This window comes from Marmota flaviventris, chromosome 9 (assembly GCF_047511675.1).
Source record: "Marmota flaviventris isolate mMarFla1 chromosome 9, mMarFla1.hap1, whole genome shotgun sequence".
In the NCBI taxonomy this organism is placed as follows: domain Eukaryota; kingdom Metazoa; phylum Chordata; class Mammalia; order Rodentia; family Sciuridae; genus Marmota; species Marmota flaviventris.
In genome coordinates this window covers 114,392,558-114,406,251 of record NC_092506.1, presented here as the reverse complement: position 1 = coordinate 114,406,251, position 13,694 = coordinate 114,392,558, and the positions used below count along the sequence as shown (strand labels likewise).

Genomic DNA, 13,694 nt, shown 5'->3' with positions numbered 1-13,694 from the left:
ATCGCAAATTCCCTTATTGGAAGGACTCATCTCTTTTGTGTTATTCCTGCTAAAAATATGCATCCTAAATCTAACCATGAAGAAACATCAGACAAACTGAAATTGAAGTACATTCTGAAAGATAAATGGCCTGTGCATTTCAAAAATGTCAAGGTCATAAATGACTTAAGAGAGCAGAAGACTATTGGATTGAGGGAGACTGAAGGAACATGACAATTGAATACACTGTGTAGGATGCCAGATTGGATTGGGGCCAGAAGGAAAAATATTTCTTTGGCTATAAAGGACATTAATTATACAGTTGACTATATTTGAATAAGGTCTATAAATTAGATAATTGAGCTGATCAAATTTAATGTTAACTTCTGGATTTTGATGATACTACTGGAATTATAAGAAAATGTTTTTGTTTTTAGGAGTGAGGCACTTAAGAATTTAGGGGTACAAGGTCATTGGGTCTGCAATTTACTCTCAAATGGTTCAGGTAGGGGAAAAAAAGAGAAAGAATAATAATAAAGCAAACATGGTAAAATGTTAGTATTTGAAAAATACAATAATTCTTTGTACTAGTTTTGTAACTTTTCTGTCTGAAATTATTTCAAAATAAAAACTTTTTTTTTTTCTTTTGTAGTACTAGGGATTGTATCCAGGCTTTTGCACTTGGAGACACCCCATCACTGAGCTACATCTCACCCTTGAACTTGGTATCCTCCTGCCTCAGCCTCTCGAGTAGCTGGGATTTCAGGTGTGTAACAGCATGATTGGCTCTTTTTATAGATATTTATATTACTGGTGACATTTTTTTCCCTAGGTTTCTTAATATTTTTGTTTTTTTAAATAACAACTTTGTTGAGGTCTAATTACATACCATGTGCAATTCATCCTGAAGATCTTTTTACATAGATTTTAAATATTGCCACTATATAAGGGAGGCATTTTTCTAAAAATCAACTTTATAAGGGTATAATTTACATATGATAAAATTCACATATTTTGATTGAAGAGGTTGATGACTTTTTTTCTTTCTTTTCTGTCAGTACTGGGGATTAAAACCATTGTCTCGAGTTCAATCCGCAGCACCACAAAACAACAAAAAACCAGGGCCTCATATATGCTAAGCTAACAGTCTGAAACTGAGCTATATCCCCACTCTTTTTTATTTTTATTTTGAGACAGAATCTCACTAAGTTGCCCAGGCTGGCCTTAAATTTGTAATCCTACCTCAAGGTTTATGAGTTGCTCAGATTATAGATGTACACTACTAAACCTGGCTAGTTGATAACTTTTTTTTTTTTTTTTTTTTATGGGGGATTGAACCCATAGGAACTTAACCACTGAGCCATTTCCCCAGCCTATTTTTATATTGTTTTAAAGACAGGGTCTGCTGAGGGTGACCTTGACCTATTTGATCCTCCTGCCTCAGCTTCCTGAACTGCTGTGATTACAGACATACCCCATCATGCCTGGCCTAGTTGATTTTAAATTTTTTTTTTTTAAGTTATAGATGGACACAATACCTGTATTTTATTTATTTATTTTTATGTGGTGCTGAGGATTGAACTTAGTGCCTCACACATGCTAGGCAAGTGCTCTATACTGAGCTACAGCCACAGCCCTAATTGATGACTTTTGATACATATATTCTCTATGTAACCATCACTCCAATCCAGATTCAAGATAAAAGATATTCCCATTTCTCCAGAAAGTTCTTTCATGCCCCTTTGTTTATACATTCAGTTTTTGGTGGACATGGGTGTTAAGTACTCTTTGAATGGGGAAAGGAAGAGTAAGGTGTATGCCAGGTGAGTGAGTGTGGGGGATGGTGTAGGAGGGGTGAGGATGGCAGGAACAGGCTCCTGAGTGACTCAGAAGATGGTTCCCATGCAATTTGGACACAGCAGTTCCTGTATTCCAGAGCTAGGCACAGACATAGGGTGTTCTAGTATCTTTCTTTTTTGGGATATATTTTGGTTCAGAGATTAGAGGATGTGTGGTCTAAAAATGTGCAATTAATAATGGAGAACATTCTGACTGGCAATTGGCTCATAGTCTTTCTTATCTGACTTTATTGGTGTTCTGATCATCTTACTTTTTCCTGTCTACGTCTGCTACTTTACTGGGAGATTGGGAAGAACTATCAGGTTGGCTGCTGCCATGTTAACACAGCATTTCTCATGTGATATCTAAAATGTCAATAACTTATTGTTAAATAGGAAGATTATTGCTTTAAAAGTCTATTTGGAAAGGAATAAGACCTTAAGATGTAGATTTTATGCATATTGATGCTTAGTAAAACTTGATTTGGTCATTGATCATTCCTGTACTGACCAAATGGGAAACAAAATTTATATTTTCACTCACAAATTGTGACCCAGAAAGTCTAGTTCTCTATACCTGTCATTTTCCTCCTTGTTTTATGTCTGCTATTATTATTCTATTCATATTAAGGAGAGATGGTATAGGCAGGTAGTGTCTACCAGAAAAAAGCTTGGGCTACACAGTGATCAGATTAGGTTATGAACTTATAATTTGCCTGTGTTTAATGTCTGGAAAACTGTTCTCAAGATAACTAAAATTACCTTCAGCATTTTTAATGATGGTTACAGTATATATACAGTGTATATACATTTACACTCTTCCTGACGAGTGCCTAGAACACACCAAACACACGATACATGGTATTATTATTCTAAATGATTTCTTCATTTGCTCAGGTGTATTGTCTTTTTTTTTTTTTTTTTTTGGTGGGGTATCGGGAATTAGAACTTAGGGACACTTGACCACTGAGCTTCATCCACTATTTTGTAGGTTGTTTTGAGACAGGGTCTCACTGAGTTGCTTAGTGCCTCGCAGTTGCTGAGGCTGGCTTTGCACTCGCAATCACCCTGTCTCAGACTCCTGAGCCACTGGAATTATAGGTGTGTTGCCTTTTTTTTTTTTTTTATTTTTTTAAAGATGTTGATGGACCTTTATTTAATTTTATTATATTTATTTATATTTGGTGTTGAGAATCGAACCCAGTGCCTCATACATGCTAGGCAAGCACTCTACTACTGAGCTACAACCAGAGCCCGGTGTGTTGCCTTTTAACAAAGCTTTTTCTCCCCTTTCTTTGATAAAAAGTAATTAATTAAAATACATTGTCTCTTCCCAGACACACTGCAGAGAGACCTTTCTGTCCTTCCTGAGCGCACAGATGCTGGACAGATGATTGTCCTCTGCCCTGTGCTGCTGTAGGTGGCCCAGACTTGGAGCTGTCCAGCAGGAAAGTATGGATTCCAAAGATGAAAGCTCACACGTGTGGCCGACGTCTGCAGAGCATGAACAGAATGCCGCACAGGTGAAGGGTGTTCTCTTCCAGCTGGCTAATGATAGCAGTGTTTTTGTTGGGTTCAGTTTGCTGATAGCTAAAGAAATAATAGCTACTCTATAGTAATGAGTAGTTGGGAGGGAGTTGACAGGAAGAACTTGTGCATAGCACTCTGAATGCTCCATTGCCATGTTTCACTGTGATTTAGAAAAACCCATATCCACTGCCCCACAGTCTTGGTTCCCTGCCCCAGGCTTCTCTGCCTTATTTGCAACTTAGTTTCAGTTTTTAGACCCTACTTTATTTTTCATTTTTGGTGTTGAAAGCCTCAAACTGTTGTTTCTATTATGCCATTCAGTATAAGGTTTCGATTCTATGTGAGTTATAAGATAACAATGTATGTTTATAAAGTGAGTGGCCTTTTCTTTTAAATTTAAAATGTAAACTTCTAAATGCAAATTGTCCCATTATGAGTCACAAATTTTGGTTAGTCATTTATTCAAATACTATTGTCATTGATAATCTCTGGCTTTTTCTTTTCTGTTAGCTTTCTCTCTCCCTCTCTCTCCCTCTCTCTCCTTCTCTCTCCCTCTCTCTCTCCCCCTCTCCCTCTCTCTCTCCCCCTCTCTCTCTCTCCCTCTCTCCCTCTTTCCCTCTCTCCCTCTCTCCCCCCCCCCCCCCCCCACCTCTCTTTCTTTCTTTATCCCAGGGGCACTCTACCACTGAGCTATATCCCCAGCCTTTTTAAATGTTTTTTTTAAAAAAACATTTTTAGATGTTGATGGACCTTTATTTTATTCATTTATTTGTATGTGGTGCTGAGAATTGAACCCAGTACCTCACACATGCTAGGCAAGTGCTCTACTATTGAACCACAACTCCAGCCTCAATCCCTAGACTTTTATTTTATTTTGAGACAGGGTCTTGTGAGATTGCCTGAGGCTGGCCTCCAGCGTGCTTTCCTGCCTCAGCTACTTCCTGAGTTGCTGCCTGGCTGATCTTTACCTTTTGACTTGCTGGTGGAACCAGCTGCATTTTCTTTTTCTTTGCAAAGGGGACTCATATGTTGCTCAAGCTGATCTCAAACTCCTGAGCTCAAGCAATCTGTGTGCCTTAACCTCCTGAGTGTCTGGGACTACAGGCTCGTGCCACAACCACCTGGATTCACCTGCATGTTCTTTTGACTTCTTGGTAGAGGCACATCTCTGCATTTTTTTTTTGGTGTGGATTTGAATTTGGAATGGGTCAGCAGTACTAGGGAGCCATGTTTTATTTGTGACCAAAGTATAAAACTTAATTTTTATTCATTAGGATAAATGTGAAGTTTTTGTTCAAATTTTTATTCAGTCACATAACTACAGTACTATCATAAAAATCAGGAAGTCAACATTGAAACATTCAAATAGGTAAGTCTTATTTAATTTAAGCAATATCATTTATATTATAATATGTAAAACTGATCATCTGCTATGAATTAAAAGTCTCAGTCTGAAAACTTAAAAAACAGCAGTTGTAGCTGGGTGCAGTGGCACATGCCTGCAATCCTAAGACTTAGGAGGCTGAGGCAGGAAGGTCACAAGTTCAAGCCCAGCATCAGCAACTTAGCAAGAACCTGTTTCAAAATGAAAAATAAAAAAGACTGAGGGTGTAGCTCATAGCTCAGGGTAAAGCACCCTGGGTTCAAACCCCAGTACAAAAAAAAAGAAAAAAAGAGAGACAGTTTCATAGTGTTCTCATATATTTTGCTTATCAAAAAGCAAAACAAAGGTGAATATGGTTGTGATGTGGTATATAACCAGAGTCCCTATCTCTGGATAACCAAATAACAGATAGCTAAGGCCAGGAATCCTCCATTATATTCTCTCTCTCTCTCTTTTTTTTTTGTACTGGGGATTGAACTCAGGGGCACTCCACTACTGAGCCACATCCCCAGCCCTTTTTTTAATTTTATTTAGAGATAGGGGCTTACTGAGTTGCTTAGGGCCTCAATAAGTTGCTGAGGCTGGCTTTGAACTCATGATCCTCCTGCCTCAGCCTTCCAAGCTGAGGGCCACCTCGCCTGGCCCCTTATATTTTTTTTTTCCTAGTCATTCATGCTCTTGGCTAGGAAATCTGATTCTGGTGGTTTTTTTTTTTTTTTTTTTTAATTCTTCAAATTCTGATTGGCAGAATCTGAGTGAGGAAGACCAAGCAGAAAAGTTTATATCTTAGATGGCTCATCTTTTTGGGAAATGTTTTTTCCTTCTTTAAGCACTGGACCTAGTTCAAAGCTTTGTTAATGAACAAATCTGTATAAACTTTATCTTCATGGATAAATCAAATTTACATAGAAGACAGACTAATCATTTAGTATAGAAGTGGAAGTTTGCTGTATTCCTGTGATGTTTAATTTACGTTTGGCTTCTGGGTTTCTTTCTGGGGATTAAGTTAGTTTATATCCGCTTTGGAATCTATTTCCCCACTGGAGAAAACTGACAAAAATGTTAGGTCCACTGCCAAGGCAGTGGAACGGTAAGGGTCCTAACCTGAAAGCGTGATTTCCACATCAGTACATAAATGATCTCTCTCCTAAATGTGTACTTCAAGCATCTGTTTCTAGACCTTCAGTCTTGGGCATTAGGCCACATTCCAAGCTGTAGCCCTCATAAATGCAGTCCTACATGCTGACCACTCAGAAAGTATTTTATAAAACTCAAGTTTTTGCTTTTAGTTCTTTAGGTTTTGGAAGATAGAAAATTGTTTACCCTGATGACAACTAAATATTTGTCTAGAACCCCTTAAAAGTTTTTTATAAGGATTTTCTGTGTGTTTACCTCGCTGGCAAAGAAGAGTTTTGTTATTCATTTATTGATTCTGCTGACATTTCCTGATATGCCTCCAGTATGTTCTTTTAGTGTGAAAGAACTTACAGGAAAGAATATGGACTTATTTAAAAAAATTTTTTTTAGTTGTAATTGGACATTATACCTTTATTTTACTTATTTATCTTTTATGTAATGCTAAGGATCGAACCCAGTGCCTCGCATGTGCTAGGTGAGTGCTGTACCACTGAGTCACAACTCCAGCTCCTAATATGGCCTTATTTTAATAACTAACTTAAAGGAACTGTTATAAAATAGATTTTTTTTGTGATATGCTGAGAGCAATTGGCTTTTGAGGTCTTGACATATTTGTTCACATTGCAGAATAATTTGTATTTTATATTTTTTTTTGGTGTTGTCAAAGAGGAATCTGCAGTCACTTTTCCAGGATCAATTAACCCCCTACCACCTATGACTCCCCAAAGGAGTTATCTGCATTGGACATTTGAGGCAGAGGAATTTAAGTCATTCTCTCACATTAAGTGATAAATCTATGACACAGTTCTTACACTCTGTCTCCTAGTATCTTAGATGGAACTGCCTAAATTCTCATTCTTTCATTGGGGATATTTTAGGAGTGCAAATGTGCTTGGTTGGCTATGTACCTTTGTGAGATTGATTTCTTTTTACAAGATTAATTGCTATAACTTGTCTTGTTTTTTTGCACCAGGTGCACTTTGTTCCAGATGCTGGAACTGTGGCTCAGATTGTCTACACTGATGACCAGGTCCGTCCACCCCAGCAGGTGGTGTACACGGCAGATGGTGCCTCCTACACTTCAGTGGATGGTCCCGAGCACACACTAGTATACATCCATCCTGTGGAAGCTGCACAGGCATGTGAAGAATTAGTGTTTTTTAATTTGTTAATTAATTAATTAATTAATTCAGCAATTACTTATATTTATTCTATGCCAGTCATTATGCTAGGTACTGGTGAAGCAGGTAACGTTCAGATAAGATTTATGTTCTCAAGGAGCTCATAACCAACTCATCAGAGGAAGAGATCGTTCATTTAATTTAAATTAAGGCTAATAAGTATTTAGAGCACTAGTTTTATATCAGTTCTTCTCTCTAGTGACTAGATTGTGAATTTATTACTTTTTTTGAGTATCAGTAACCAGGCATTTAGTTCTATATAGCTTAATCATAGATGGTTCAGTGAAAATGTATTGTTTATTTCAGTTAAATGTATAAGCAAAAAGTTCTAATAGCTTATTAAATACCCTTTATTAATAACCTACTGATTCTTAGTCTATAACAGAAGCCATTGTGTTTACTGGTAAAAGCTGTACAATTTTAGCTACTTTAATTTTTTTCCCAGTGGCTTGAACTTCCCAAAGATACGACCCTAGTTTACAAATGTTATTTTCTATTGTTCATACTTTACAACGTGTAAAGTACCTTTAAACATGTTTTTTTTTTTTTTTTTATATCCCCAGCCCCCTGGTCTGGGTTTTGTGCCGCTCCTCCATGTTTTTATGTGTTAATGTTGAACCTAGGGCCTTGTGCTTGCTAAGCACATGCTTTACCATGAGCCTATTCCCAATTGCCAAACACATGTTTTTAAAAAACAAATTATATACTTTGTGGTAGGATCCTGATAATAAAATTCGCCCCTCATACAATATTTAATCAAGAGACTTCCAATCACTCGCAAGAAGATATGAGGCTCACCTAGTTAATACTTTTCTAATCTATATAATGATGAAATTGCCAAATACTTTGATGGTACTTTTGGAATTCCTCTGCTTAGGTTTAGTCCTCTAACTCTATTAAAATAAGACCACATAATTTATGAAAAGAATGTCCTGTGCCCAACTATAGTTTATTATGATGTTACTAAACATCTAAAGTTTTTAAAAAAATATTTATTTTTTTAGTTGTAATTGGACACAATACCTTTAATTTTATTTATTTATTTTTATGCTGTGCTGAGGATTGAACCCAGGGCCTTGCACATGCTAGGCAAGCGCTCTACCACTAAACCACAACCCTAGCCCCTAACATCTAAATTTTGATAATTTAAAAAAGTCAAATATGAGAAATCTGATCCTGCCTGAAACCGTTCTTTACATTTCTCTGGAATTAAAATTTAACCATAGGATGCTGGAGTTGTGGCTCCGTGGTAGAATGCTTGCCTAGCACATGTGAAGCACTTGGTTTGATCTTCAGCACCCCATAAAAATACATAAATAAAGGTATTGTGTCCATCTACAACTAAAAAAAAAAATTTAAAAAAGATTTAATCATAGTTCTTATTCCCGTAAGTTTGTTAAAATCTTGGGCAAATTAAAATCTTTTAAAAGCTTTAGAAGAGAGCGTATTTTTTGGGGTCAGGATGTTAACCATGGTGCCTTGGCTATGATATAGTCTTGAAGATTTTCTTACTTTGCTGCAGTATGACCCCACTAATTGTTATCACTTTTTCTTAACTTGTATTGTGACTTTACTGGCTTTTTCCAAACCTATGGGACATTAAGTTCAATTTATATTACTTCTACTTCTCTTCTGATAATAAACATGAGTTTGTATTTGATAGCATTGAAAACCCTGTTTTTATGATAATCTTCTCTGTGTCTATATATCTCCTTCCATTTTCTTTGAATCACAAATCTGTTCCAGTGAATGATGTTATGTGAATATATATATATATATATATATATATATATATATATATATATATATATATATATAACACCTTGTTCTTACATGTCTTGTATATTTTCATGACATACCATTTTAATTAGGTATGACATTCAACCTCAAGATAGGCTTTGGTTAAAAGTAAAATAGTGAAACATGTTAGCCATGTGAGATCGTTAGACATACCATCTCATTGGAGCCATCTGAATGAAAAGCTTTCTTTAGCCAAATGTAAGATTGCTATCTATATCTTCTTTATTAATGAAGAATTATCAGCTATGATGGTAGATAACTCTCCTAAGCATTGGTGCTTAGCAGTAGTATGATTTTTCCTGTGTAGGCAAATGTCTAAAGATCTATTGATAATTTTTTTTCTTTTTTTTTTTGGTCTAGACTCTGTTTACAGACCCAGGCCAGGTAGCTTATGTCCAACAGGATACTACAGCTCAGCAGGTAATGACTTACGTTTTTGTTGTTTGTGGATAATACTGTGACTGTCAGTTCCCTGGAATTTTCCTCTAATCCTCTGCCTGGTGCTATTTCTGAATATTTTTTTCTTAAATACTAAGAACATTCTCTGAGAGCTTCTTTTCATGGAAACAAAGCAAAACGTAACATAATACTAACACACTCTAGTCAGTAAATATTAGAATGGCTGGTAATAAAAAGTGATTTGTCAGAGAAGTTTTTTTAAAAAAAAAAAAAAAAAAAAAACATATACTGGAGAGGCAGAATCACTTGAGCCCAATAGTTTGAGATCAGTCTGGGCAACATAGTGAAACCCCCATCTCTAAAAACCAAAAAAGGATATAAGCAGTACATTGGTTCATGCTCCAAAGAATAATCATGAAACTTTTTTCTTTTCGTACTAGGGATTGAACCCAGGGTCTAACACATGCTGGGCAAGTGCATTGCCATTGAGCTATATCCCCTACCCTTTTTATTTTTAGACAGGGTCTCACTACATTGCCAAAGTTGGATTTCAACTTGCATACTTCCTGCCTCAGCTTTTCCAAAAACTGGGATTACAGAGATGCACCACCTTGCCCCCTGCTAATGATGAGTTTTTAATGTGTCTTTTTTTTTTGGAAATGTTTTTGTACTTGTTCTATTTTTAAATACTGAAGAAATATTAGCTTAAATTATATTTCAATTTGGTGATAGCCTTCCTCATTCTGGCTTCTGAAAAACTGAAATTCTTCTTGATTTTCTCTTCTTTTTTAATACTGTAAAGAACACTATCATGGATGTTATATTAGATTATTTCCTTTGGCTAAGTCTCCCAAGGAGGAATGGTAGAGACAAAAGATATTCACATTTTAAGTTATTTAAGAACCAAGTTTGGGCTAGAGGGTGTAGCTCAGTAATAGAGTGCTTGCTTAGCATATACACGGCTCTGGTTTGGATCCTCAGCATTGAAAATAAAAAGAAATAAGAACCAAGGTTTTATTTGAAAGTGCGTAAAAATACAGGAATAAAAATCAAATAAAGGCCTAGAATCCCAAATTTGAATTGGAATATCAATACGAACTCAAGATATATTTTTTCTTCCAAAAAAACAAAAACAAAAAAAACAAAAACATGTTATCAGGACTGGGGTGTAGCTCAGTGGGAGAGCATATGTATTGCATGTATGAGACCTGGATTTGATCCCCAGCACTGCAAAAAATGTTCTGTAGTTCTGGTCACTGCAGAGGTGTAGAGACATAAGGATCAGTCTCGTATTACCGAGCATCCCTACCACCCCTCAGTGTGGTCTCTAAGTACAGATCTCCAGTATAAGGAATTAGAGCTTCTTGAAGAAATGTCAGATTTCAAAACTAGGGGAAGGAATATATAAGATGAATTTGGAGCATCTCATCTTCTCAGAATGCAAAGGAGTTGTTAAAAACTTCTGGTGTCCTACGGAAGCAACTCAAGATGTAATTTGCAGGGGCCAAAATAGGACAATTGATCTGTCAGAAAGGCTAATATCTATAATCGATTAAAAGTACTTAAATATACTTATAGTCTGCATATTCGTTTTGATATTGAAAGAAATAACTCATTGGTCACTTTTTTCATGATGCTAGGGACCACCACATTATCCTGAAAACTGGTAAATGAAGGGAATGAAGTACTTTCTCTCTGGAAGTATTCAAGTAACCAGTTACTTCATGAAGGACCTTCCTTCATTCGTTCGTTCGTTCGTTCGTTCGTTCCTTCCTTCCTTCCTTCCTTCCTTCTTCCCTTCCTCCCTTCCTCCCTCCCCCGCCTCTTTCTCTTTCTCTTTTATTTGTTCTTTTCAGATATACATGACAGTAGAGTGTATTTTGACATATCTTATGTACATGGAGTATAACTTATTCTAATTAGGATCCCATTCTTGTGGTTTTACATGATGTGTAGTTTCACTGGTGGAAATTTTTTTTTCCTTCTTAATATTTATTTTTTAGTTGTAGTTGGACACAATACCTTTATTTATTTTTATGTGGTGCTGAGGATCGAACCCAGGGCCTCACACGTGCTAAGCAAGCGCTCTACCGCTAAGCCACAACCCCAGCCCATGGTGGAAATTTCTTTATAGAAGCATTCCAACTAATAAATATAGCACCATTTGTATTCCCTAATGACATATGAATCTAGGCAGTGATTAGCAACAGCATACTAAAACCACTAAGAAAAGTTGGTTTTAGAGAGGAATTTTATAATAAATCAGAATAATAGCAACTTAAACCTCTGACCCTTCTTAGTATTGCTAGAAGAGAGAAAACCATTCATTACATGCCTCCTGGTGTTGGGTACTTCTGACATTACTGTATACCATGTGTGAAGTATTCATCCCCCCAAAATCAAACCTGAATCTGATTGAGTCTCTAGATTCAGCTGCCAGATTATAGGGAGCATGGTTCACTAATGAAGTTAAAAAGACACACAAGATTGTAATTAGCAAAATCTAACCTGTGGGAAACTCTAGAATAAATGGTCTGGCTTATTTATTCATTTGTTCTTTTGCTGGGGATGGAACTCAGTGCTTAATATATGTTAAAGAAGTGCTCTGTCACTAAGCTACCCCCTTAGTCCTTGACTTTTTTTCCCTACAAATAAAACACAAGCAAAAAGAGGAGGTAAGAGAGCTAACAGATTAAGAGGCTTTAGGAACGTTATTAGTTAGACGCAATATATGGTCCTTGTTTGGAAACTGATTTGAACAAACTGAAGGTAAAAATATTTATGAGACAATTGGGGAAATAGTATTACTAACTGGATATTGATAACACTAAGACAATTTTTTTAGATATAATATATGAAATATAAAATAATTTTGTAGATATATATTAAACTATTTACAAATGAAAATGTATAACATCTAGGTTTGCTTCAAAATAATCTAGAGAGGAAGAAAGTGTAGGAGATTAGTTAGATGTAAGATGGGCTATGACACTTCTCAGAAGATGATGTACAATCAGTCAACAAATGCATGAAAAAATGTTCATCATCGCTAGCAATTAGATAAATGCAAATCAAAACCACTCATCTCACTCCAGTCAGAGTGGCAGCTATTCATACAAATAACAATAAGTGTTGGTGAGGATGTGGGGGAAAAGGTACACTCATACACTGCTGGTGGAACTGCAAATTGGTGCAGCCAATATGGAAAGCAGGATGGAGATTTCTTGGAAAATTGGGAATGGAACCACCATATGACCCAGCTATCACTCTCCTTGGTCTATACCCAAAGGACTTAAAAACAGCATACTACAGGGACACAGCCACATGAATGTTTATAGCAGAACAATTCACAATAACTAAACTGTGGAGCCAACCTAGATGCCCTTCAATAGATGAATGGATAAAAAAATGTGGCATATATACACAATGGAATATTACTCAGCCATAAAAGAGAATAAAATCATGGCATTTGCAGGTAAATGGATGGGTTAGAGAAGAAATGCTAAGTGAAGTTAGCCAATCTCAAAAAACCAAATGCCGAATGTTTTCTTTGATATAAAGAGGCCGATTCATAGTGGGATAGGGAGAGGGATTGGAGGGGAAGGGAGGGAGCATGGGGTTATTAATGATGGTGGAATGTGATGATCATTATTATCCAAAAGTACATGTATGAAGACACGAATTGGTGTGAATATACTATGTATACAACCAGAGATATGGAAAATTGTGCTCTATATGTGTAATAAGAATTGTAATGCATTCTGCTGCCATATATAAATTAAAAAAAAGATGGGCTATGAGTTGATAATTATTGAAGTAGAATGGCAAGTGCATTAGGTTTATCATAATATTCTCTATTTGATATATTTTTGAAATTTGTTTTTACAAATGGAAAAAACTATTTTGATAAGACTTTAAGTTGCTTTTGGATACTGAAAAAATGGATATTCTTGGGGCTGGGGTTGTGGCTCAGTGGTAGAGTGCTCACCTTGCATGATTGAGGCGCTGAGTTCGATCCCGCCACAACATAAATGTAAAATAAAGATCTTGTGTCCACTTAAAACTAAAAAATATTTTAAAAATGTATATTTTCACCCAAAATATATGAGTATGCCAGTTTTCATGCTGCCTTGCCACATTGGTTATTTACATTCTTTTCAAATTTTGCCAATCTGATAAGCAATATCAGATTGGCAGATTTGTTGGTCAGAGGATTTTAATATTAAGGCATAGATTTAATTAAAGGACTTGTTGCTGTTTGCACTTCAAAGCACCCTTCATCTTTTCCAATCTCCAGAAACAATCTACTTACTTCATGTTTTGTACAAAAGGAAAGTTGCTCTTATCCCCATGAATCCTGGCATTGTAAAGGCAGTGTAACTGTTGTGTTAGCATCTTTCTTTTCCTTTTCCTTTTTTTTTTTTGATGCTGAGAATGGAACTCAGG

The 13,694-nt window shown here is 36.2% G+C and overlaps 1 protein-coding gene across 3 annotated transcripts in view; it reads left to right on the top strand.

Moving 5' to 3' along the window:
- Prdm10 (PR/SET domain 10) overlaps positions 1–13,694 on the top strand; it is a 93,440-nt gene that overhangs the window by 27,687 nt on the left and 52,059 nt on the right. For all 3 annotated transcript variants that reach the window (XM_027945541.2, XM_071616869.1, XM_071616870.1), the window contains 4 exons: positions 632–745; positions 3,155–3,340; positions 6,842–7,006; positions 9,210–9,269. In XM_027945541.2, coding sequence (XP_027801342.1) covers positions 3,272–3,340; positions 6,842–7,006; positions 9,210–9,269 — 294 coding nt within the window. In that variant the 5' untranslated portion in view covers positions 632–745; positions 3,155–3,271. The remainder of the gene's footprint in view (positions 1–631; positions 746–3,154; positions 3,341–6,841; positions 7,007–9,209; positions 9,270–13,694) is intronic.